General features: G+C 39.5%; 1 protein-coding gene across 1 annotated transcript in view; it reads left to right on the top strand.

Moving 5' to 3' along the window:
* The window catches only part of mtrex (Mtr4 exosome RNA helicase), a 36705-nt gene extending 8952 nt beyond the window's left edge, over positions 1–27753 (top strand). The window contains exons 7-27 of the mRNA XM_057818395.1: positions 1466–1556; positions 1630–1754; positions 1827–1925; positions 2461–2581; positions 2641–2772; positions 4121–4200; positions 4266–4376; positions 4455–4556; positions 6993–7118; positions 9898–10048; positions 10126–10298; positions 10384–10452; positions 10533–10658; positions 16198–16308; positions 16385–16573; positions 20191–20354; positions 20443–20548; positions 23997–24053; positions 24130–24292; positions 24842–24946; positions 27474–27753. Coding sequence (XP_057674378.1) covers positions 1466–1556; positions 1630–1754; positions 1827–1925; positions 2461–2581; positions 2641–2772; positions 4121–4200; positions 4266–4376; positions 4455–4556; positions 6993–7118; positions 9898–10048; positions 10126–10298; positions 10384–10452; positions 10533–10658; positions 16198–16308; positions 16385–16573; positions 20191–20354; positions 20443–20548; positions 23997–24053; positions 24130–24292; positions 24842–24946; positions 27474–27526 — 2454 coding nt within the window. The 3' untranslated portion in view covers positions 27527–27753. The remainder of the gene's footprint in view (positions 1–1465; positions 1557–1629; positions 1755–1826; positions 1926–2460; positions 2582–2640; positions 2773–4120; positions 4201–4265; positions 4377–4454; positions 4557–6992; positions 7119–9897; positions 10049–10125; positions 10299–10383; positions 10453–10532; positions 10659–16197; positions 16309–16384; positions 16574–20190; positions 20355–20442; positions 20549–23996; positions 24054–24129; positions 24293–24841; positions 24947–27473) is intronic.
* The last annotated feature ends 97 nt before the right edge of the window (positions 27754–27850 follow it).

Raw genomic sequence — 27850 nt, 5'->3', positions numbered from 1 at the left:
CGGAGCCTCTGAATCGTAATCGTAATCGAATCGTTAGGTGCCCAAAGATTCCCAGCTCTAGTAGTAATGTCATAGTTAAAGGTGTGCGAAATTTCCGATTCTTAGATTATTTGTGATTCGGCCGTGGAAGATTCGAGAGCGATTCACAAACATCCAAATTCCGATTATTGAAATATGCCAAATCTTCGGGAAGCAAAGACTTGCCGGTAGAAAAAAAAAACAATAATACCTGACTGCGGCCTACAGCCGCTACAAACTACGCCTACATAATGCTACGGTGGATATCTCATGTATATAGAACTAGATGCGAAATGACAGACTCGGCGGCGTTAATGCATGTATAGAAAACTAAATGTGAAATGACAGACTGGGCAGCGTTAGCACATGTATAGAAAACTAGATGCGAAATGACTGACTCGCCGGCGTTAGCCGCCATCTTAAAGCAGTAGACTTCTCTAGAAGGCTGTTGTAGCAAACCTTCCGAGCGAACCTAATTAACTTTTTATCTAAAATACTCCTAAATCGGCATAATCTTGACTTGAATCTATCTTTAAATAATATAACAGTTTAAAAACTTTCACATGTCGAAAGTAGAAGGGAAGTTATGGAATTACGGGAGCTTTTTTAACAACTTTAACTGCTGCTTCACAACATTAAATTGAATGTAGTTTAAAGCTGCTGATACAGAATGGGGACTTGAGTATTTTATTTACTATTTTTAACTGTTAGCTTGATACTGAAATAGTACTTAATTTAAGCCTGACAGGATTTTTCTACAATTTTTGTAACTAATGTATGAAACATTAAAAGCAGCTAATAGCTGGGGGGAGTCCATCAATAATTGATTCAAAATCGAATTGTAGCCTCTAAATGGTAATCGAATAGTTAGGTGCTCCAAGGTTCCCACCTCTAGTCATTGTCACAGGGCAGTTTCCACCTGATTAAAGTGGGATCAAGCATAAAAAGCCATTAGATCTGGATTTTATGCATCATGAGAACGCAGCAAAAATTTGGAACACGACACGAAACGATTGGAGAAGGTTGGCTACACGATTGCATTGGTTTTTAAGGAGGAAATTTTTCAGTGGGAAAGTGGAGAGTTTGTCGTTTGTCAGCGATAGTTGCATCCAAACTGCTTGGAACTTTTGTAATTAAGCAGGGAAGTTTGACGCCCGATTTTCGAGTATACCAAAGCTCGGGGAAACTCTAGGGAAGCACATTTATCAAGCCTTCCTCTAGTGTCCTTTTGCCGTTACTTGACAATGTGTTCACCAAAATAGCACATTTCCCCTCCACCAGCCAGTTTCGTATTTGAGATGCTTTCTGGGACTTTGCCCCAAGTGTAAGCATTAGCACATCACGACAGTATTCATTTGAAAATTTTATACATAAATATTTATTTTAGTGTGTTCGGTAATGACATAGGTTGTTTAGAAGGTTTAAAGTGCTCCTTTTGCCTTGGCAGATCTTAAGAAGCATGCTATACCGCGGCTCAGAGATCATGAGGGAAGTTGCATGGGTCGTCTTTGACGAGATCCACTACATGAGAGATGCCGGTGTGTGGAAAAAAATCTTGATTCGGTGTGATTGGTAAGCTTTGTACTGACTCCTGTCCTTTTTTTATGAAAGAGCGTGGTGTGGTTTGGGAGGAGACCATCATTCTGCTCCCGGACAATGTGCATTATGTCTTTCTATCAGCCACCATCCCCAACGCCAGACAGTTTGCTGAATGGATATGCCACCTTCATAAGCAGGTATTACTTTTTCACATGTATTTCAGATGATTAAAACTTCTTTCAGCTAATGTGTCTGAACCTTTCATGCAGCCATGCCACGTAGTTTACACTGAATACCGACCTACGCCATTGCAGCACTACATTTTCCCAGCAGGGGGCGATGGACTCCACTTGGTGGTGGATGAGAACGTGAGAGACACTTCCATGTCATTTTCATAATTTTCCCTTTTCACATATTGTCTCAAAATGATCTTTACCTAAGTCATCATAGTGAAGTTTGTATTATTTTGCACTCCTAAATTTGTTTTGGCAATTTTAATTGCATTAAAATGTTTGTGTAACATTTGATATTTACCACTTTATTAAATGGTCAAGTAGTCATTCTTTTCATTGTTATACCACTTTGTCAAAATGGTACTTCCTCCTTGCACCCTTTTTTTCCCCCATTTTTTTCTCCTCAGTACTGTGCTGTTTTTGACCTTTCATCTATTAGTAAAATTCTAATTTATTATCTTGTTGAGTTTTAAAATTTTGCTTTTTAGTATTCCAGTTGTTTTCAAAGCTTACATGAACTTGATGCATTTTAAATTCCAGTTTAATCTTAATTTACAGTTTATCTTGCTTTTAACTAGTTTTTTTTATTTGTAAAATTTATTCTATGATTTGTATTTTACAATTTTCCTCACTTGCATATTTTCATTCTATTACATTTCTGTTTCTTCAGGGAGACTTTAGGGAGGACAACTTCAACACAGCCATGCAGGTTCTGAGGGATGCAGGGGATCCTGGGAGCAGCAATTCAGGTTGCAAGTGGGACCCAAAAGGACGCAAAGGAGGGACAAAAGGTGATGAGAGTCAGAAATGTGAACCCAAACAGACGACTAAAGGAATTTGGCGTCCCCAGGTCCTTCCAGCGTGTTCAAAATTGTCAAGATGATTATGGAGAGGAACTTCCAGCCTGTCATCATCTTCAGCTTCAGCAAGAAGGAATGTGAAGCATATGCTCTGCAGGTGGCGAAGCTGGATTTCAACAAGGGTACACTCCTCTGACTAAAATAACACGACACATCATCCTCTCTGATGTAATCGCTGTATTCTAACGTCTCACGGGGACCAGAAACAAGCCCTCGTAAAAGCCCTCGTGTGGGAAACATTTCTCTGCAGATTCCCCAGACCCTCGCTGAACATTCTGCCAAAAATGAATTACAATACACCAATTGATGCTATTTCTGTTTTAGGATTCAGGCTTTGTTTATGAGAAAAAACAAGTTTTGTTCAAGAATGTTGAGCAGAGGGCTTAACTATACAGACCAAATTCAAAGTGTACCATGCTGTTAACAGGCTTATTATGATTGTAAATTGAACTTTTTTAATGGGGATCAATGTGAGATTACGCTTTTTTCGAAGCATGTGTCTATCAGCAAGCGCCGTTACTGCAGTGTTTTAAAAGACTCATGGGGAACTTGTCCTTATTAAGGTTGCAGGGCGGCTTATGGATGAGCTAGCATTTACTGTATTGCACCTTTCGTTTGATAAAAACATTTTTAATAGTGTAAGCACATGTTCTTAAACCTGCTTTGGATCGATTTAATTGTTACTACATCGTAGCATGTGGTTTGTACCTGGGGAGTGGGTGTTTTTATGTCTTGGGCTGAATTTACATGATGACGCACTCATATTTCTCAACCACAATCAACACACTGGAGTTATTTTGTCACGGTTAACTTTTTCCGCATTAAAATGGTGAGATTTCAACTTTCTTTGTAGGCGCTGAAATGCATTACTTTGATTAATTTGAGTTGTCCGATTATGACTTTTCAACCGATAACAGATATCCCAATATTGTTCGACTCCAAAAATCTGATACCGATATCAAACCGATACCAATATATACTGTATGTGGTCGTGTACTTAACATATTCATTATTTTTTAGTCATTTATTATTTATTTTAATTTTTGCACCATGAATGCAAATGGTCTGCTTACATAACAAATCTCAAGCATCTTAGTTTGGAGACCTCTAATGTTGGAGACCTCTAGTGGTCAATAAGCATAACTGCTGTGCTAAGCTGTGACCAGCCCTTGTACAAAGGCAGAATGCTTCTACAGTTACTTTGAGAGTAATATGCATATTGGCCCAGAACCGATAATGGAAAAAACAGATGTCAATATTAACCAATATCATAGACAGCCAATATCATTTTAAAATGTTTTTATCGACTAAGTAGAGTTGTCCAATTGTTACCGGTACTTAAAATCTTTTTAATGTGGAAAATTAATTTGATATGACTATTGAGTTATGAGGTTAGTCAGGAATAAAGTTTTAGGTAGAAGTTTTTTTGTTTTGTTTTTTTTTAACTGAGACTCAAATTTTGTTTTGCAGAAGAGGAGAAGCGTCTAGTAGAGGAAGTGTTTACCAATGCGGTGGACTGCCTGTCAGACGAAGACAAAAAGCTTCCTCAGGTAAGAAGCACCTTAAAATGCTAGCCTCATGTCATAGTTGTAAAACAAAATGTTGTCTTGGTCAGGTGGAGCACGTGCTCCCGCTGTTAAAGAGAGGCATTGGCATCCACCACGGTGGTCTCCTGCCCATTCTGAAAGAAACCATTGAAATCCTCTTCTCGGAAGGCCTGATCAAGGTAATCACATAATTGCACTCGAGGCGTAGGTGAATAGATTGGCGTCGTCTTTGATTTGCATTCATCTCGTCATTCCAGGCCCTCTTTGCCACCGAGACATTCGCCATGGGGATCAACATGCCGGCGCGCACTGTGCTCTTCACCAGCGCCCGGAAGTATGACGGCAAGAATCACCGCTTTGTAAGAACACACACCAGACACATACATCATAAGTATGCAGTGGGCAACGTATGGCCTTTCTTGGTACCATTAACCATTTTTTGGCCAACATTATTTAAAATTGATGAGTTGATTAAGAAACTAAAAAATGTTTGCTTTAATATTTTTACTTACTTGACAAAACCAATTTTGCATGTATTATTCAGTAATTGGTTGCTTGTAATTAAATGAGTAGCCTGAAAAATTGGGAACTATTAGATTACTTAAGTATTTTGCATGTACTTTAAAAAAGGAAAAAAGTTCAACCTCCATATGATTAAGCACATCCTTCGTATTAAATAAAAAGTAGCCACTCAGCACAAACGTTTGTAGATCCCTGCTAAATACCTATGATAAAGACAGGTACAGTATGTGACCTAGCGGTCATCTAATTCATAAACGCAGCAACCTCTTCCAAAGGCCTTTATAAGGATGTAAATGGCTTCTGCTCACCAAATACAGAGCCACGTGTTGTTTATCACAACATACACACACTCTTAACTCAATATGACACAGACACACAAGCTAGAAGGGAAAGGAATTAAGAAATCTGCCTTCCAAGAAGCTCATCTGGAACATCTGGTGCTGCAAACACTGCCAAAGGTCCACGCAGGCACTCATATGACACAAACACACAGGGTTTCGCATCATGATTGCACCCATCACATTCTTGACAGAAACGGATAGCTGCAACACGATGACGTTTTTGCCCACCACGCAATTTTTAAAGGGTATATCTGTTACATTTTTGTAAATTTAATGTGGCCATACACCGGTTAGCTCCAATGCTAGCAGACCATAAAAAGACTTGATACAGAGAACACCAGTTAATCATGCAGGATACGATCCAGACCCACACACAATCGATGAATGTCTGTGATTGAAAGCGATACACTGTATGTTTTAAAAAACAAAATAGGGGTGTACTCATCACATTTTTCTGGCCAATCAATGATTTTTGAAAAGGCCTGAACTTGATGCACTTTTAGCAATCAATGTTTTATTGTAAAACATTGAATATTAATACATCTGAAACAAGTATGTTTTTGTAGCTTCACAAGCAGTTGTTCTCAAAATAATTGAAAAATTACTCTTTCCAACTACCAAATTATAATTTAAATGAGGCAGAATTTTTGCTTGACAAAAAAAATACAAGGTTTAAGGAAATTAATAGATTAACTCTCTTACTTTAACGCTCAGTTTAAATGTGAGCCAAATGTGAGCTTTCACTAAACAGGTTATCTACCTGAATTAACTCTGAGCGAATAATGAATCCATCTGGCTTCTGCAAAACAATGACAAACTGACAATGTTGAACATCTATTCAAATTCACTCCTTCCCACATTACTGCAGCAAAGAGTGTCATACGTTACAATCGTAAACATTGGGGTCACGAAAACATGAAATTACCCATCAAGCGTACTTATATGCTCAAATTAACCCTTTATTGCCAAATGTATCACATTTGATAGACCAAAAATTTCATGATTTTGACAGTAATTCAGAATTTTGACATTTCTTTTTGGAAAAAAAATGATGGATGCAAGTCAACACATGCATGTGCAGGTTCCATGAGGGGGGGGAAAAAAGGATTTAGCTAAGTTTATAGACATTAGAGCGCTTATTACACATATTCATTTTGACATGTCTTTTTGCAAATTTGAAGAAAAGGTTTCATTAGGACCTTATGTTTCAAATTTAGGAATTCGCTGATAATTCCTTCATGTTGCAGGTCTTTAAGGGTTAATGACCACAAATGTCAACAAGCGAATACTAGCGAGCTAATGTGACTAAATGTTCCTAGACTTTATTGGCGTACGGTTATATTTTTAGCGAGCGACCGATCCCTCAATGTATTAAATCGGCCCAAATCGATCCTTGCACCTTTTAAAGCAATGTACTGTATCAAATGGGCATGAACATTTGAACAAGTATTCCTCAGTGTCATTTGGTGACAATTTTATCAAATAAGGCGCAAAGCATGCTTGCTTTAACTGTTTACTGAATAACAATATAAAATGGAAAAGCATATACCACTATATATTAAGACAGAGAACTTTGATACACTCATGGAAACAGACGATTCACAAAAAATTATCACCAATACACATATTCTCCTTCTTGTTTTTGTCAATGATAACTGTTTTCAAGTAGGCCTTAATGGTGTTTGACATCTTAACAGCACAACATGACAGTAAATGCACTAAATTCGTACTTGCCCAGATACTGTAAAAACACTTTAATAAATGGTTGCCTAAAAATCTGCAATGAATCAATGATGTGAATTAGATGTGATTTAGTTGCGGTTTATTTACTCTTCATCTGCCCTAGGCTAGGCTGCAATTTTTTTTAACAATTCATTTGATGTTTTTGATCCTTCATATTCCTTTGTGGTTCGTTTGCGTCCTTCCCGCTAGATTACCTCAGGCGAGTACATCCAGATGTCAGGGCGTGCAGGCAGGAGAGGAATGGATGACAGAGGGATCGTTATCTTCATGGTGGATGAGAAGATGAGTCCATCTGTGGGCAAACAGCTGCTCAAGGTATTATGGTGATTTCATGTTCTTTATGATCAGCCTTAAAAAAAATACAATGAAAATCCAAATCAATATGCGGACTGGAACATAATGAACAGTAAGAGGTTATGATTCTTATGAATGAAGTCATATAGACTAATGATTAGAGCTGGGAATCTTTGGGCACCTAACGATTCGATTACGATTACGAGTCAGAGGTTCCGATTCGATTATAAAACGATTATTGATGCACCCCCCCTCTTTTTTTTTTTTTTAATTAAATGTTTTGTACATTAGTTCCAAAATTGTTCAAAAATCCTCTCAGGCTAAACCAAACTACTATTTCAGTATCAAGTTAACATATAGCAGTAAACAAATATACAAAAATAACAGTAAATAAAAAACTCCAGTCCCCATTCTGTAACAGCAGCTTTAAACTACATTCAATTAATTTAATGTTGTGAATCAACTGTTAAAGTTGTTAAAATTGCTCCCGTTATTCCATAATTTCCCTTTTGTCTACTTTCGACATGTGAAAGTTTTAAAACTATTTTAAAGATCGATTCAAGTCAATATTTTACCGATTTAGGAGTATTTTAGATAAAAAGTTAATTAGGTTTGCTTGGAAGGTTCGCTACAACAGCCTTGCAGGGAAGTGTACTGCTTTAAGATGGCGGCCGTTTACTCACGCCCGCATCTAGCTTTTTGTAGATGTGCTGCTCACGCTACCAAATCAATGGTGCATCTAGTCCTATATAAATGATATCTACCATTACATTATGTGGATGACGTACTTTATAGCAGCTTTTCGGCAGCAGTCAGGTATGTTGTTGTTTTTTTTTATCTTGTGGCATGAGTTGAGCTAGAGCCGTGAGTTGAGCATTGGCATTACCCGAGGGGCCGGGTAATGAGAAGCATGATGTTTAGCTACTCTCATTGCGCCCCAAAGACCGCGCGGCGCGCTGAGTGTGTTGTACTTCCGCTTTACTTGGCATATTTCAATAATCGGAATTTGGATGTTTGTGAATTGTTCTCGAATCTTCCATGGCCGAATCGCGAATTTTGCACACCTCTACTAATGATGTTGTAAAATTTTGCATAAATCATCTTAAACTTTAAGCAAGATTGTTAGTAAAAATGCTGCCATCAAAGGCAGCATCAATGCAATATTTTGCTTTTTATTTAATGTTCTAATATAGTGAGTCACAATCTTTTTCCACCTTTTTGAAATGTTCTCATTGGCTTTGAGTGTAAAAAGTATATATTGTCTAATTTACCCCCAACAGCTCATTGATAATGTAAGGATAAGTGTTGCTTTAGAATTTGTGTTTTTTGGGGCTGTTTTACTAGTCTTGAAGTGAAGTTAACCTACAGAGTTTCTAACTAAATAGAATGCAGTAGTTCTCTAAATAATTGAAAAGTCTCTGGAGGCCTATGGGCAGTGGGAGGGACTCGGCTGCCCCGGACACTTAGCTTCTTTGCATGATTAGCTTCTTTGCATAGTGATTAGATGACCTGTCAGAGTTTGAATCCCTTTTTGATTGACAGCAAAATGAGCAAATGTTCACATGCTCTACACTATTTTTTTTTGCTAGGAGCACACTGGCCTCTAACTTTAAATTTTAGGGGCGCAAGCAGAAGATTCAGGGGTGCACACTGAAAATCGACAACGTTTTCCTCTAATTTTCACTGTTTAACCAATAAGTACTTTCATAATAAATGGATAAAACTACAAACATATGAATCTATATTTTATTCTCTATCAGTTTTTACATCAACCAGTATACTGGTTAGAAATTAGTTGAACTGGAATTTTGTTCTATTTCTGTCACCTGTCACTACAACCAAACAGCAACGGCTTTATTGATCGACAAATCACCTTGGAGGACATTGGCCAACCCGGAAATTGAAATCCACACGCATCATTTTTTCAACATGGAGGAGCGTATCATTTTAGCAGTGTGCGACCAGCATATACTTTATGATGCCTCTCGGCAGGATTTTTGGCACATAAATAAAAAAGCAGCAGTATACTGTTTGAAGTTGTGGGCGCTCAGAAAAGAACAGAAATTTTAAAATGCCCTCCAAATTCATAGCTAATCAGAGACCTGTGATGACGCACAGGCAGAGGGTTGTGTGTGTTGCAGTTGTTTGCCACTGCAGTCGCATCGCGCACTGTGTGTTGGCTTTCAGCCCAACAGCAATGACTTTCGCATTTTGTCATCGCCGCAGTGGAACATAAGTATAATGTTAAGGGGAAAAAAAAAAAACTGAAAGTCTAAATAAAATTAAAATAAATGCAGTCATTTAGGTGAGCCTAAACCCACAGGGAAACGTTCATGACAGTGTTTAATAACCTTTAATTTTGTATAAATGCGAAATCATATTGGAGGTATTGCTTCCTCGGCAGCCACTCTCTGCAAACGTTTTACTTGCTGCTGCGAGTGAGGGATTTCTCAATACATTTTTGGTACATAGAAAATCGCTAATACCTTAAGGACGGTATGACGGAATTTTTTTACGGTTTTGAAACCTTGACGTTTTCATACCCAATATACCTTGAAATCGGTAATAGGCACATGTCTACTGCCAACTCATGGATTAAATCGTGAAGGAGTTTGTCAGCAACAACAACAACAAAAACGCAATGTTACTGGTCGCGCATGTGCGAGTAGATGAAAAAAAATATTTGTACTGGCTATTAATTTTAGTCACAAAATGCGACAATTTGGTTGCAGTCTGGAGCCCTGAGTTCATTTGGTGACATGTATGACAATCCGCTAATGGTAATGTTGTCCCAAAACAGGGCTCAGCGGATCCTCTGAACAGCGCCTTCCACTTGACGTATAATATGGTGCTAAACTTGCTGCGAGTGGAAGAGATCAACCCAGAGTACATGCTAGAGAAATCCTTCTACCAGTTCCAACACTACCGAGCGCTGCCAGGCGTCGTTGAGCGTAAGCTTGTCTGCCACCTCGATTGCAAAGTACATATGATGAGACGTCTTAAAACAAATGTCGATTCCCCCATGCAGGAATTAAGAAGCTGGAGAAGGAGTACAACGCCATCGTGATTCCCAACGAGGAGAGCGTGGTCACCTACTTCAAGATCCGCCAGCAACTGGCCAGGCTGGGAAAAGAAATCCAAGAATTCATTCATAAGCCCAAATACTGTTTGCCTTTTCTGCAACCCGGACGCCTTGTCCAGGTTATTAGGCAGAATTTCCTCTTTCCTATCGAGTTTCTCACAATCTTATTCAGTCTTTCGCACTCGCACTTTGACTCCCTCACAGGTAAAAAATGAAGACGCGGACTTCGGCTGGGGTGTTGTCGTCAACTTCTCCAAGAAATCCAACGTGAAGGTGAATCCATTGCTTAATTAATTCATCGTGGCATTCCTGCAAAAAGTCGACGCTAATATCTGTTTGGTCGGTGCACACAGGTCTGCACAGACACAGAGCCGCTGTTTGTGGTGGAAGTGCTGCTTCATTGCAGCAAGGACAGCGTCAAGGAGGCAGCCACTGAGGCGGCCAAACCTGCTGCGCCAGGCGAGACCGGCGAGATGCAGGTACAAGCAAATACTTATGGGTTTTACAGATGAACTTATTTCTTTCGTCTGTGTTGTTGGCATTTTAAAAGACTGATTAAAAAGGAAATGGGGTATTTACTAAGGGAGTACCAAAAAATTGATTTTTAGATGCATCGCGATTCGACACGTGACGATTCGATTACGATTCATAAATGTTCAAAAAAGATGATTTTCCCCAATAAGCCGCTCGTAGCGGAACAAAATTCAAGACACGTCTGCCGCCCGGTCACCTTTAACGGACGCACGCACAATGTTATGATGGATGCTGCCGGTTACTGAGCGAGAGATTTACTCCTTTTCAAATGACTGGAAAATAAATTTGCGTATGAGTAAGCCTGTCGCAATATGCAATAATTCCATTTATCGCACGATAAATAAAAATGAAGGTGGTAATTTTGCCGCTGTGATTTATCGCCTCGCATGCACGTGCGTGCGTGCGGCAGACGTGCTGTCTAAAGTCCGGATTCCTTGTTACCAACTACGCAAAATGCATCTTCTTTTCAGGTCCGGCGAAAAATAGCACCTGGGCCAATTGTTCCCATTATATCCTATTGTTCAACGTATACAGAACACCGGCCGCGTCAGTGCTCCGGATTGACTGCGGACCATCTCCGGCGTGCCGGTGTTGTTGACGTGTGGGCGCTCCCGTCAGGGGTGACATTTCACGCAGGGCGGCTATTTTTCGGCACAACACCGGATATTTACAACGAAGTCCGCCAAAACATTGTTACCGACTTGGCTGCTACGAACAACCTCGCTTTGACAACAGACAGCTGAATGAATATGATGAACATTGAGTGGCAAAGAGCGCTGTGCTTCAAACTCGTCCTGTTTATGAAAGTCTATTGTCATATGCTGGTGTTGTGCAGTAATGAGCAGACGTGACAGTGGCGTTTGCGAACTTTTTCAATGTGCACACACTAGATATCATGAAATAGCAAACTAGATGTGCTACGTCCCATGGCATTAGCTGCGTGAGCCCAGAGTGGGGAATGGAACACGTAGTCCATACTGTATACTACATCGATGAATTATAAACCGCCATGACTGAATTGAAGTTAAGAAGGCCAAATCAATCCATGCCAGTGACTATAGATAATGCTGCAGATATTGTTAATTCAGTACGTGACACAGATGGATTCGGGCCACAAATAGGATGTCTTGCTCATATAGTAAACCTAGCTGCTAAGGGAGCTGTAGCAATCAACAGTGTGCCCCGCCTCACTTTACAAACAGAAAAGATTGTTCTCAGCACTTATATACAAAATTTCTTCAAATCAGTAAGAACTAAGCACATAAATATTATGCACTAAAATGCATGTTTATATGATGGCAATTTTATTTTTGCTCGTTAGCAAAAAAAAAAAAAAAACGAAACAAAAAAATGTTTTTTTTTCTGAGCATTAAATGTATTGAATCGGATCGAAAATCGTGTCCCCCGCATCGAAAATCGTACCGTTTAAATGGGTGTACTTGATCTATTAATATACAGTGCCTTGCAAAAGTATTCGGCCCCCTTGAACCTTGCAACCTTTCCCCACATTTCAGGCTTCAAACATAAAGATGTAAAATTTTAATTTTTTTGTCAAGAATCAACAACAAGTGGGACACAATCGTGAAGTGGAACAACATTTATTGGATAATTTAAACTTTTTTAACAAATAAAAAACTGAAAAGTGGGGCGTGCAATATTATTCGGCCCCCTTGCGTTAATACTTTGTAGCGCCACCTTTTGCTCCAATTACAGCTGCAAGTCGCTTGGGGTATGTTTCTATCAGTTTTGCACATCGAGAGACTGACATTCTTGCCCATTCTTCCTTGCAAAACAGCTCGAGCTCAGTGAAGTTGGATGGAGAGTTTGTGAACAGCAGTCTTCAGCTCTTTCCACAGATTCTCGATTGGATTCAGGTCTGGACTTTGACTTGGCCATTCTAACACCTGGATACGTTTATTTTTTAACCATTCCATTGTAGATTTGGCTTTATGTTTTGGATCATTGTCCTGTTGGAAGATAAATCTCCGTCCCAGTCTCAGGTCTTGTGCAGATACCAACAGGTTTTCTTCCAGAATGTTCCTGTATTTGGCTGCATCCATCTTCCCGTCAATTTTAACCATCTTCCCTGTCCCTGCTGAAGAAAAACAGGCCCAAACCATGATGCTGCCACCACCATGTTTGACAGTGGGGATGGTGTGTTCAGGGTGATGAGCTGTGTTGCTTTTACGCCAAACATATCGTTTTGCATTGTGGCCAAAAAGTTCAATTTTGGTTTCATCTGACCAGAGCACCTTCTTCCACATGTTTGGTGTGTCTCCCAGGTGGCTTGTGGCAAACTTTAAACGAGACTTTTTATGGATATCTTTGAGAAATGGCTTTCTTCTTGCCACTCTTCCATAAAGGCCAGATTTGTGCAGTGTACGACTGATTGTTGTCCTATGGACAGACTCTCCCACCTCAGCTGTAGATCTCTGCAGTTCATCCAGAGTGATCATGGGCCTCTTGGCTGCATCTCTGATCAGTTTTCTCCTTGTTTGAGAAGAAAGTTTGGAAGGACGGCCGGGTCTTGGTAGATTTGCAGTGGTCTGATGCTCCTTCCATTTCAGTATGATGGCTTGCACAGTGCTCCTTGAGATGTTTAAAGCTTGGGAAATCTTTTTGTATCCAAATCCGACTTTAAACTTCTCCACAACAGTATCTCGGACCTGCCTGGTGTGTTCCTTGGTTTTCATAATGCTCTCTGCACTTTAAACAGAACCCTGAGACTATCACAGAGCAGGTGCATTTATACGGAGACTTGATTACACACAGGTGGATTCTATTTATCATCATCGGTCATTTAGGACAACATTGGATCATTCAGAGGTCCTCACTGAACTTCTGGAGTGAGTTTGCTGCACTGAAAGTAAAGGGGCCGAATAATATTGCACGCCCCACTTTTCAGTTTTTTATTTGTTAAAAAAGTTTAAATTATCCAATAAATGTTGTTCCACTTCACGATTGTGTCCCACTTGTTGTTGATTCTTGACAAAAAATTAAATTTCATATCTTTATGTTTGAAGCCTGAAATGTGGCGAAAGGTTGCAAGATTTAAGGGGGCCAAATACTTTTGCAAGGCACTGTATACTGTATTCTCACTCTTATTGTAAATTGGTTTAAAAAACAAAATTGGGGGGGAGGCAATAATATCGCAATAATTTATGAGATAAATTATCGCACACTAAAATTTGTTATCGCGACAGGCCTACGTATGAGACAGGCAGGGACCCAGCGGTCGCGCTTCTGTGCGCAAGTTAATTTTTGAGCAAGGGGGGAAGAGAGATAGTTTGTTGCTCCTTGTCTTTCAGTTGTCAAGCAGTAGGTTCAAGTCGTGTTAATTGGAAAAAGTCCCTAGTGTTTTGCTAAGTCCCGTGGCAGTATCAGAGGTGAGTACACGAACCCTCTTGTACTGTTTAGCCTTTATTGTTGTTTTTGAGATGTTACAAGTTAGCGCTGAGCGCTATGCTAATTAGCCACTTCGCTAAGATCTATTTCCATGTCAAGTTGTGCTTGTGTTTGGTGGTGTACATAAGTTACTCCAGATGCAGAACGTTTAAAACCAGGATTAAGTACAGAAGTAACTCTACAAACATGCAAAATAGTACAGAAATCTGTGAAGACGAAGTATATTGGTTATAAGAAGTCTTATTTCTAAAGACACTTTGTTTCTAGAAAATCTGGAATTCATTCCACCAGTGTAAATTGTATTGTATTGTTGAGAAAAATAATAACTGCTGTTTGAAACGGCTAATGTTTTATCACAATCTTGTGAAAAACAGCATCTTGTTTTGTATTGGCATGTTGAGAAATAAGTACTGCCTTTAAAATGGTTAATGATTTTGCACTTTCTTGTTAAAAAAAAAAAGGAAGCAGTTAAAGGGCAGCTTTTTGTTTTATGGGCATGTTTACATCGCTCCTGTTCAATCGTTAGGATTTTTAAAATAAATAATGGACATAAATTTGTCTACTTTATTAAATAATAATGCATGATGCATCGATAATCGAGATCATGGTCAATACTGTGATTATCGTTTAATAATCTAAACGTAGCACCCTGAATCGTAATCGAATTGAATTTTGGGGTCCCTAAGATGGCACACCCCTAGTATTTGCTGAAGAAATGCAGGTACAATCAGCACAATTGCAGCTTACATACCATGTGAGGTGACCTGCAATCTACATGGATAATGGCTTTCTGAGATGCAGCGTGCGTAGACTAAAAACCTGTCATGACGTTATATCCATTTGCTTTGTAGTTTAAGATGAATACTTGGTTACTAAGTTCTTTGCTTACTGCTTGTCAAGTGTTATTTCATTTTATGGTGAAGAATGGTGAAGAAAAACGAGATATTGTAGTATAGTGCGCCATAGTCACCCGTTAGTCATGAAATCAACCTGTGCACTCTGAAGCAGATCATTACCGGTGCCATTCAGACATAATGCGACCTGGGAATGTTCCCTACATGTGACTACGACACGAGTCTGTAAATGTCCTGGTAATATTCGATTCAACTGAGCTGGTACATTGGTACCTCTACTTATGAATGTCTCAACATACAGAATTTTCTGGTTGGATCAACTGGAAAACCTCTTTTTAAGAAAGAAATTTCAGGATACAAAATGCTATAATACAGTATGGACTGCTACTTGCAGCTCCCAGAGTTTATTGAATGTAATATGATTATAGCTGCTTTGCCATTAGCTATTGCCGTGCATCTTCCTGGCATCCAATTGGCTAAGAGGGACCTCTACTGTGTACATGTGTATTCCAGCATCCTCTTCATTTCCTCCTCGTGTTCCGATAACTTTACACGAGAGTGTATTAACTTTTATTCTTTATTATTTATTTTACACTCTCATTTCATGCTTATTGTGCAATAATCTAATTGTAACATTTTTTTTTACATGTTTTAGTGCATTTTTATTGTTTATAAAAGAATAGTCTGAATTTTTGGGGGGTTGGAACAGATTTGGGTATTTCCATAGAAAACACGTCTCTACTTGCGGAATTTTCAGTTTACAAATCTACTTCCAGAACCAATTACGGTAATTTCGTAAGGAGAAGTACCTCTGTATATTGCTTTCATGCATGAATGTGACCTGGGTAAAGACTTGAACATTACTGGACTTCGGTGAATGTTTGAAAGGGGCTAATGCTTGATAGGTTTGAAAGTTCCTTTTCTACCAGTTCCTGGTAAAAAAGTTTTTTTTTACCAGGAACTGGTAAAAAAGTTTCTTTTTTACCAGTTCCTGGTAAAAAAGTTCCTTTTTTAAAATGGTTGCACGTCAACTTTAACTCACTCCCTGTATAGATTGTTACAGCAACTTGTTTATGTGAGCAGTCAGCTCTTGAATTTTATGGCCCCTGCGCTTGCCGGCAGCAATAAAATCCATTATGCATCCTCTTGCTCCACCACATAACCTTGTTATTACCATCGTAATATTGATTTAAAAAGGAATGAATAATGCCCGAATGGATTCCAGGTGGTTCCCGTGATGCTTCACCTTCTGACGTCCATCAGTTCTGTGCGTCTGTACATCCCAAAAGACTTGAGACCATTTGACAGCCGCCAGCTCATGCTCAAGTCCATCCGGGTACAAATGCACCCCTCAAAACTTGTTTTTGATGACATATTTGAATTGTCAGCACAGTTTAACGTTTCCAATGCAGGAAGTGCAGAAGCGTTTCCCGGACGGTGTCCCCCTCCTGGATCCTGTGGACGACATGGGCATCAAGGACGCGGGGCTGAAGAAGGTGATCCAGAAGGTGGAGGCTTTCGAGCACCGAATGTACTCGCACCCGCTGCACAGCGACCCCAACCTGGAGGCTGTCTACTCGCTGTGCGAAAAGAAGGCTCTGGTGAAGCACTTTTTAACCCTTAATTTGGCGCTCATAAGTGAATGGGTGCCATTGACGGCGATAGACACGCAATCTATTTTGACATGGAGAGGTTTGCAGTGAATGATCGCTACTAACCCTTCCTGTCAAAATGGATTGGACGTTTAGAGTCGTCAATGACATTGAGAGATGACCATTCACTGCCAGTCCAGTTTAAATGAATTGGACGTTTATCATTGTCAATAGCAGGTGATGAGTTAAACTATGAAATTTAAAAAAGTGTTATTGAGGGCTATAAACAGAATGTTTTTTAGTGTTATTTTTCTTTCTAAATTTATAATATCATTATTTCATACATATTTATCAATCAATATAAATGGTAAAAAAACATTTTCTAAAAATGTATACATTTTGACAAAATGACACAAATGATATGGTTCGTATATCATACATTAAAGTTACAAAAGCTGACTGTGACACGAAGACAAGTTTACAAAATATGCATTCTGCAATTTAATACAACGTACCATAATTTATGTAGAAATGGTAAAAAAATTATTAGTGTAAAATTTTGGCATTGCACACAATTTAATAAAATGATATACTTTTAACATAACAGAAAAAGGAAACTACCCAGGGTATACGGTGCTCCCTTGTTTTTTGCGGTCAATGTGGACCAGAATCCGCTGCAATAAGTGAAAAACCGCGCCGTAACCCCCAACCACAAAAAACATACTTTGTGTGTGTTCAATGTATTTATTCAGATTTAGCATTGGAAAGAGATGTATAGGACATGTTTTTTTCACTTGTTTTCCCAAAGTATAATTTATATATATATAATATATATATACAGTGCCTTGCAAAAGTATTCGGCCCCCTTGAACCTTGCAACCTTTCGCCACATTTCAGGCTTAAAACATAAAGACATAAAATTTTAATTTTTTGTCAATCAAGAAAAAGTGGGACACAATCGTGAAGTGGAACAAAATTTATTGGATAATTTAAACTTTTTTAACGAATAAATAACTGAAAAGTGAGGCGCGCAATATTATTCGGCCCCCTTGCGTTCATACTTTGTAGCGCCACCTTTTGCTCCAATTACAGCTGCAAGTCGCTTGGGGTATGTTTCTATCAGTTTTGCACATCGAGAGACTGACATTCTTGCCCATTCTTCCTTGCAAAACAGCTCGAGCTCAGTGAGGTTGGATGGAGAGTGTTTGTGAACAGCAGTCTTCAGCTCTTTCCACAGATTCTCCATTGGATTCAGGTCTGGACTTTGACTTGGCCATTCTAACACCTGGATACGTTTATTTTTGAACCATTCCATTGTAGATTTGGCTTTATGTTTTGGATCATTGTCCTGTTGGAAGATAAATCTCCGTCCCAGTCTCAGGTCTTGTGCAGATACCAACAGGTTTTCTTCCAGAATGTTCCTGTATTTGGCTGCATCCATCTTCCCGTCAATTTTAACCATCTTCCCTGTCCCTGCTGAAGAAAAGCAGGCCCAAACCATGATGCTGCCACCACCATGTTTGACAGTGGGGATGGTGTGTTCAGGGTGATGAGCTGTGTTGCTTTTACGCCAAACATATCGTTTTGCATTGTGGCCAAAAAGTTCAATTTTGGTTTCATCTGACCAGAGCACCTTCTTCCACATGTTTGGTGTGTCTCCCAGGTGGCTTGTGGCAAACTTTAAACGAGACTTTTTATGGATATCTTTGAGAAATGGCTTTCTTCTTGCCACTCTTCCATAAAGGCCAGATTTGTGCAGTGTACGACTGATTGTTGTCCTATGGACAGACTCTCCCACCTCAGCTGTAGATCTCTGCAGTTCATCCAGAGTGATCATGGGCCTCTTGGCTGCATCTCTGATCAGTTTTCTCCTTGTTTGAGAAGAAAGTTTGGAAGGACGGCCGGGTCTTGGTAGATTTGCAGTGGTCTGATGCTCCTTCCATTTCAATATGATGGCTTGCACAGTGCTCCTTGAGATGTTTAAAGCTTGGGAAATCTTTTTGTATCCAAATCCGGCTTTAAATTTCTCCACAACAGTATCTCGGACCTGCCTGGTGTGTTCCTTGGTTTTCATAATGCTCTCTGTACTTTAAACAGAACCCTGAGACTATCACAGAGCAGGTGCATTTATACGGAGACATGATTACACACAGGTGGATTCTATTTATCATCATCGGTCATTTAGGACAACATTGGATCATTCAGAGATCCTCACTGAACTTCTGGAGTGAGTTTGCTGCACTGAAAGTAAAGGGGCCGAATAATATTGCACGCCCCACTTTTCAGTTTTTTATTTGTTAAAAAAGTTTAAATTATCCAATAAATGTTGTTCCACTTCACGATTGTGTCCCACTTGTTGTTGATTCTTGACAAAAAAATTAAATTTCATATCTTTGTGTTTGAAGCCTGAAATGTGGTAAAAGGTTGCAAGATTCAAGGGGGCCGAATACTTTTGCAAGGCACTGTATATATATATACAGTATATATTAATAAATGTTTTTTAAGTACTTCAAATGTCAAGCTGCTCACTTACAATGAGTTGCCACAGCAACTGTTTAACAAGTTAAACGATGATTGATGCATGCGGCGCTTTGAACCTTTGGCTTCCAAGTATCTGTGGCAAGATCACACATTAAATGTCTGTCAATCATGGTTAACTTTAATAAGCAACTCCAGTGCACTACCTGACCAACAAAGAGCAGCAGGAGGGAGAGTGAGACTACGTGATCGGCTTGGGACGGCGCAGCTGTATTTATTTTTTTATTGAAAAAATAACCTGCAATGGCATGAGGGCGTTAGCGAGGGATCACTGTAACTCAATTCATTTGGCAGTATCACATATACCTGTATGCAAAGTTACATTTTAAGTTTTCTTTTAAAAAAAAAAAAAAAAAAAAAAAAAAGAAAATACCTAGAAATTAATTGATAAAACGAAACATTAACATTATTTCAATGTTAAAACCACTGTTCAGGTATTGTAAAATATGTGGAGTACACATCAAATTATGTCAAACTATTGGTAATGTGTACAATGTGCGTATTTAACAGACCCCCAAAAATTAACATTATCATTACTTTAAATTGTATTTATTAGCAAATATACTAACAAACACCAAAACCATTAACTCAGTTTTGATTTAATCTCAATATCCTCTCTTCAAACATACAATGTACTGAGAGCAGACCCCCACCTCAGAAGAAACGTCATTTGGCAACTTTTCCTGTCTTTCTGTAAAAAGTCATCCAAAAATAGCAAACACTTAAACTTTCTTCCTGCACTTGTTTAAATGGCTGCGCGACCACTCGTCACCGTCCATACAAACGCAGGAAGAAGAGGAAGCCGGGCTACTGTAGATTCCAATTAAAGAAAAACCAATTCACAAAAGACGTTTCGGTAAACAAAAGCTAAAAGGTGATTTCCATGACAATTGATTCTCTTAGAAAATGTCCAGTGTACAGATAAAAAAAGCTGGCAGTAAAGGGACAGACAACAACTAGGAAAAGGACCCTCGTGAACTTTTCATCACAAGCCTCTTCATTAGTATTATTAGCGAGTGTAGCACCCAAAAAATAATACATGAGCACTAGCACTTTTAGGGCTTTTAATTCATGTAGTTTTGTTTCAGATCTCCGCTGATGTGCGCACAGCCAAGCGCGAGCTGAAGAAGGCTCGAACGGTGCTGCAGATGGACAAGCTCAAATGCAGGAAGCGAGTGCTGCGACGCCTTGGCTTTGCCAGCCCGTCAGACGTCATCGAGCTGAAAGGACGCGTGGCCTGCGAGATCAGCAGGTTCGAACATCTTACATTGAGGCATGACTCTTCCAGCGTCAAATTTTGGCCTTCACTGATACCTTTTTTTGTCATTTTCCATGTATAGCGCTGACGAGCTGCTGCTGACAGAGATGGTGTTCAACGGCCTCTTCAACGACCTGACGACAGAACAAGCCACCGCGCTGCTCTCCTGCTTTGTCTTCCAAGAAAATGTACAAAAAAAAATTTCGGGTCACTTGTCGATTTTGGGGCATTTCGAGGTCACTTGGGCATTTCTGAGTAACTTCCTATTGATTTTTGGAAATTACTAGGTAATTTCCTGTTGATATCAGGTCACTTCTATTTGATTCTGGGGTATTTCGATGTCACTTCCTGTTGATTTTGGGTCATTTCTGGGTCACCTCCTGTTGATATCAAATTTCGGTTGGGAAAATATGGAAATATAAGGACTTCAATAACTTTAAAAATCTGCATATTTACACAAAGGCCAGGCATGCAAGTGGCAGATTTTTTTTTAACAAAATAGCTATGCAAAAAAGTACCGTATATTAGGCCTGCACAATATGTCTGAACATCGCCATCGCAATGTGAACGTGTGCAATAGTCCCATCGCAGGACTTGTGATGGTTGTTGTTTATTTTGGCAATGTCTTCATAAAAGCAGCAATTGTGCAGAGACATGGCTTCCTTGATACCTTTAATACACACCAATCCTCATCATTTACAGATACCGAAGATTTTTTTTTTTTTTTGGCTTGATACTCACACTGCTGAGAACAGCCTCTCACGCAATGAATGAGTTGCCACAGCACACTTCACACTGTATTAGGCTTAAAGATCATTAACACATTTGTGCCTTAGATTGTAGAGCTACTGAGGCGTCTCTGACCAGATCAAAGCTACTAACCTGTCAATCATCGTTAAGTACCAAACAGGAGCTGCACTGGTGACCAAGAAAAACAGTTTGGTTGCTCTGCTTTTCAGGAGGGAGGGTGAGGGGTTGTGCGAGCATAAGCAAAAAAAACATTTTTTTTTTTTAATGAAAAACCCAATCCTATTCACCCGATTCCGATCCTCTGAAAAATCGTGATCAGCCCGATTTCTGATCACGTGATCGGATTGGGGACATCCCTATTTTATATCATGCTGTTTTATGTATGTGTGCTGTATATAAAAGGGATCCATGATCTGCACACTTGCTGCTTTTATGAAGTAAAACAGAAGTTTACATATAAAAAAAAAAACCAATTGCACGTCCTGTGATGTGACTATTGCGCATGCGCAAATTGCGATGGCGATGTTAAAACGATATACTGTGCAGGCTTAGAGGGCGCCCTCGTATTTCAAATGGATTGGATGTCCACTCGTGATAAACTCATTTAAAGAGTTTTAATTTAGTTTTTAAGTATTTTTTAATTAAAAACATGATCCTTTTCACCCGATTACAATCCTCTGAAAAACGACGTGCTCGGCCCGATTTCCGATCATGTGATCGGATCGGGACATCTCTATTGAATAAAACGTGGTCATAGGTAGGGATGGGAATTGATAAGATTTTTACGATTCCGTTTCCATTATCGATATTGCTTGATTCTTTATCGATTCGCTTATCGATTGTAATTTGGACTAATGGACTGTATGTGGTTCTGGGTTCAATGTTTTATGGTTCATTCGCCTCTGGGTGTCTGTTAGAACACAAGGAGCGGAGAGTGGAGTTGGTCTTTGGTACGTTTAATCCAACTTGGCAACAGGCACAACCATATACAAGCAATGGCACTTGATATGATAATCACTCAATGAGCAGATGAGAGCATGCGTGGAAAGATATTGATGTATTTGTATGTGTGTGGAAGAAGACTGGAATGTGTGGTTCTGAGGAAAGAAAATTACATCATATTAGTACTGATGCAATAAACAATGCAAATTCACTGTAAAGCAGTCAATGACACACATACATGACACGCACTGTATAATGAACACAAAGGTTGGGAGCGCGAGTGCGCGCGCACAACCCGGAAGCACGCTTTGTGCACGTGCGGTCATCTTGGCCATAAAAGTGGCGAAAACTAAGCACTTTACACTCATATGAATGTACAACATCATCTTAAGATTCTAAACTAACACATTCCCTCTTAACACAAATGTACAAAGCGAATATAATGTAAACAACGCTCTCCTCGACGCAGCGAGGACGAGCGGGAGCAACCGGCCGACGTAACAGTAAAAACACGAAACGGTCGCGCTGATAACGGCTCTAACTTATTATAGGGACTTTATGACATGATGAGGAAATACTTACATTCGTTCATGGACGCTCACAGATTAACAGGTCGCCGCACTCTGCCCCAAATGCGCACTTTACGCCTATTCTCGTTCCCAGAATACGCAGTGCGTGTGATGTAGGAGGACAACAGAAAGGAACTGACTGGTTGCTATGGGAACGAACACATACTCAATGAACTTTTCTAACAAGTTTTAAAATTGATAAATTGTTAAGGATTATTTTAGATGCATATATGTTATTTTTTTCCTACAGAGTATTCAAAGAGGAATACGATAGACCCATTAATAGACTTTACGATACGATTTGCGATACGAAGCTCACGATAACGATGATCTGACGATATGGCGATACGATTATCGATCCATTGGTCAAGAAATCATTCTAGGATATTCTACAAACAACTAATAAACAGAAAAAGAAGCTTCTGTTGTCAGTTTATCACTAGTAGACGTCCAATCCATTTGAACTCCCTCCCACTTCAAACGGATTGAACGTCTATGGCTATCAGTGATAGCCAATGCCAGGCAATGAGGTAATTTTGGGCCATTTAAGGTCATTTACCTGTTGATTTTCAGTTACTTCCTGTTGATTTTGGGGTATTTCATGGGTCACTTCCTGTTTATTTTGAGTTACAGAACAGGAAGTGACCTGAGAATAACCCAAATGAATAGGCAGTGACTCAAACTGAATAGGAAATGACCTGTAAATGCCCTAAAATGAACAGCAAGTGACCTGTAAATGTCCTGAAAATCGGACAGAATGACTATGAATGCTCTGGTTTTGAATGAACAAACATTCCCAGTCTAAACGGATTGGGCGTCGAGCACCGTCAATGCAGCCTTAGAGTTAATTGAGACACTATTATGGTGGAAGATTTTGGTAGCAACTTGTTGGTTCCTTTTTAAAATATCTCGATTCTTGGCAGAAGCATATCGATAACCTTTTTGGATACAAAGTATCACGATATATCACCATTTCGATATTTTTTCACACCCCTAAACATGAGTAAATTACGTGACGTTACTCGTGCTGGTTGGATTCGATAAGAAAATCGTTGGATAAACTGCCAAGCGATTCCATGTAATTGAAACACACGGAAGAACCGCTTCTCGATTCCCATCCCCAGTCATAGGTAAACTAAAGTGTTCCCAGAGTTATTCAAGTCCGGTGAAAAGTCTTCTATTTTTAATTTTGCAATATATATCCCAAACCCCCCAAAAATCGCAATGTTATTTCAATTATTGTTCAGCCCTACTGTATATGATATACAAACATTTATTTTAATCATTTTATCCATTTAGTGAAATAGTTCCACTTGTACTGTATGTATTCAATGTCAAATTACTGAACATGACATTTGAAATTTTGTTGTTTCAGGCTAGCGAGCTGCCAAAACTGACTGAGCAACTGGCCGCCCCCCTCAGACAAATGCAGGTACGAAGCCGTTCCCTTAGGGCACGGAAACTGGAATCGCACGCGGACTGACGCTCGTGCTTGTGGCGTTCGTCAGGAGTGCGCCAAACGCATCGCCAAGGTGTCCGCCGATGCCAAGCTGGAAGTGGACGAAGACGACTACTTGGGCCAGTTCAAGCCACACCTGATGGACGTGGTGTTCGCGTGGGCCAATGGCGCCACCTTCGCACACATCTGCAAGATGACCGACGTCTTTGAAGGCAATAACTTATGCTTGCTGACTCTGACAGGGGTGTCAAACCCTTCTTTCCTGTCTTTGTGTCTATTAGCCATTCAAGGCATTGACTGGATAATAACAGCGATCGAACAATTTTGGAAAGGGTTAAAGACGGCGAAAAGGACATTATGAACAAGACTTTTAACACTTGACTGAACAATGACATTTAAAATAATTTCACAATCATTTGATTCTAAAGGCTGGTGGTCAGACAGAAAATAATCAGTTTGCTGGTAAATGGGCATATTTTTATTGAGATGGACAAATCTGCTCCATTTTAACTTATACAAGCTTTTCGGGAAGGGGGGCTAGCCTGGAGATAACGGAATTATTTACAAGTTTCCCTCAATCGAAGACTTAATGGAAAATATTTTAATATATTTGAAAAAATATATATTTTTTACCCTCACATGGCAGTCGTTTAACTCATTAGACACAATTGCCTATGTGCATCTTGACCCCTTAGGCCAAAATACTCACTGATGTCTGATTATTGCTTGTGCATCTTGATATATTTTATGGTTCTTTACAGGTAGCGTCATCCGTTGCATGCGGCGTCTAGAGGAAGTGCTACGGCAAATGTGCTCAGCCGCCAAAGCCATCGGCAACACGGAGCTGGAGAACAAGTTTGCCGAAGGTAAAAAAAAAAAAAAAGGGCAAATTATCAGGACAGGTGGATCTAGGGTTGGGTTAACTGAAAGCGTCAAAATTGCTTTGCATTTTTCATTGGAAACTGATGGTTAAGTACAATATTCTCTTAAATGGATTGAAGGCACTTGAATCGAAATTGAATCGTGGTGGACTTTGTAAAAAGGGTGTAGGTTTGGTCTCAACATGGGTAGGGAGGATTTGTTGTAACGGGTGGTTATTTGAGTCACTGTTGCCTTTCTAGCAGCTCGAACCAGTCTGGCCATTCTCCTCTGACCTCTGGCATCAACAAGGGATTTCCGCCCACAGAACTGCCACTCACTGGATAACTTTTCTTTTTCGGACGATTCTCTGTAAACCCTAGAGATGGTTGTGCGTGAAAATCCCAGTAGATCAGCAGTTTCTGAAATACTCAGACCAGCCCTTCTGGGACCAACAACCACGCTACGTTCAAAGTCACTCAAGTCACCTTTCTTCCCCATACTGATGCTCAGTTTGAACTGCAGGAGATAGTCTTAAACCATGTCTACATGCCTAAATGCACTGAGTTGCCGCCATGTGATTGGCTGACTAGAAATTTAGTGTTAACGAGCAGTTTGACAGGTGTACCAAATAAAGTGGCCGATGAGTGTATATGTATATATAAATATATGTATAAATGGGGGGGGGGGGGGGGGGGGGTTAATGTCGGACGCTTGGTATGCAAGCGGGGAAAGTGCACAAAGCCAAAAGAGCGCATTAGAGTGGCCAAAACATTGACTTATTTCAGTGAAGGAAATAACAAAGGAGGATACACTGTTGTGTCCTGTCTCTTCAATGCCAAACATGGCTGCACGTCGGCCGTGAATGAAATACTAAAGCGCCGTCACCCAGTTGTAATTTTGGAAGACGACAGGAGACAATTACAAGCTAGCAGATCGTAAGTCCATCTAACTAACTAACGACATGTTTTATTGTATTTGCTATGCCTTTCGCGGTATGCAATGAGTGCGTTTATCGCACGGTAAATAAAAATGAGGGCGGTAATTTTCACGGCTGTGTTTTATCGCTGCGCGCGTGGGTGCTGATGGCATATGAGACTTCAGTTCCTTTTTACAGACGTCTATTGGTCATCAACACGCCGTAGAATTAAAGTTCAGACATACAAACATCTATATTAAACACGTAAAGATTAGCATTGCCACATTGAGGCTAATGGGAAAAAAGACAACCTACTTTAGCCTGCTATAAAACATTGGCAGTCTTCTCCATAACGCAAACTTGCGGTTAAAAGGTGACACTTGAAACATGAAAAATAGCTGGTTAAAAGTATTTTCAAATGGTAAAATGGGAAGAAGAAAAAAATCTGACGACACATGCAAGAGCTTTTTTGCGGAGTGTAAAGCTTATGGTTAGCGGTTTAGTGAACGTACCTCCGGTGAACATTTAAAAATAAAAGCATTTCATGTTTGTCATATAAATAACGATTTCGAGAGTTAATCCCACATAAATCAGAATTCAGATTCTACACTAAGAATAGCTTTAAAATGACACCCCTGATGAGAAATCTGATTGGCAATGAATAATTATACTACTATTATATCTAGTAGTATAGTACACTTGACACAAAACAATTGGTGTTCAAAAATCCATCTAGTCTGACCAATATGTAAATTTTGTAGATCAAATTTACCTAATTTGCCTTACAAAAGTCCGCTACCTTAAATGCTATGAATGCTAACGTATTTACAATTCTCATAGCAAATTGCTCACCCCTAACTCCACAATCTGTAGCTCTAAGCGTAGTTACAAATGCATACACAAAAACGTTAGCTGAAACAACTTACAGCCTTATGTGGGCCAAACCAGAGCACAGCGATCTTTTATCCATCTCAGACGTCTGAGTCTGCTCCTGAGTCATCCAAGGTGACAGTCCAGCCAGACCCAACGATGCCACCAGAGGGCAGTGTATTCTCCACCATTAAACATAATACAATACTTTTTGACTTTTTTGAATAGCTATTTTGAGTTTTTTTAAGGGTTAATTATCGACTTGCGCATACATTCGGGTTACGTCGCCAGCGTAGGAACAGAACTGGAAAAAATGTCTAAGTCTCAACAACATGAAAATAATTCACTTAATAATAGTAGGGTCAGTTCTATCCTTACAACATATGGGAAGACAGTCTAAATGACCTATATAACTGAAGTCATTATATAATGCAAATAAGGTTGCTTAAAAGTTGGTGGGGACAATTTGAGCATCCTGAAAAGTTGGTAGTGAAATGTCCCTACTTTCCCTATGCAAACCTAAGTGCTTTGTAATATCGGCAAGTATCATTTCGTTATCCAGAGTCTATAAATTATATCACTGATATGGAATTTATTGAATATGGAGCAACTCAGAACGTTTATGGAAGCAGAGGTTATCACTATTACACATTTTTATTGGCAGTTGCACAAGCAGGGAGCTTATAATATTCATTAACTAGTGTTTACACATGTAATTTAATCAACTTTTGTCTGCCTCCCTGCAGGAATCACAAAGATCAAGAGGGACATCGTATTTGCCGCCAGCCTTTACTTGTAATCCCAACACATCAGTTGACATCATGGCTTCCATTTTACGTGGTTCTCCTGGCTTGCCTCGATCATCACCATTGAACTCAGTTTTTAATAGAACACTCATCGCCACATATTCTCTTTGTGTTATGATATGGCTTTATTTGTCCTGCTTTTGTTTTAGACACTTGTACATACTGAACATGTTTTTGCAATAAATGTCTGTGTGGTTAGCATACAGATGACAAAAACCTACTTTTGGTAGTTTTTTGTATTTTTGCTTCAATGGTGTACCCAAATTTCCATTGTTTTGGGGATCTAAGCAGCAGCATTAGCGTAGCAGTCACATGTA

This window comes from Corythoichthys intestinalis, chromosome 17 (genome assembly GCF_030265065.1).
Source record: "Corythoichthys intestinalis isolate RoL2023-P3 chromosome 17, ASM3026506v1, whole genome shotgun sequence".
Classification (NCBI taxonomy): Eukaryota; Metazoa; Chordata; class Actinopteri; order Syngnathiformes; family Syngnathidae; genus Corythoichthys; species Corythoichthys intestinalis.
This window is presented reverse-complemented; position numbering and strand designations above follow the sequence as displayed.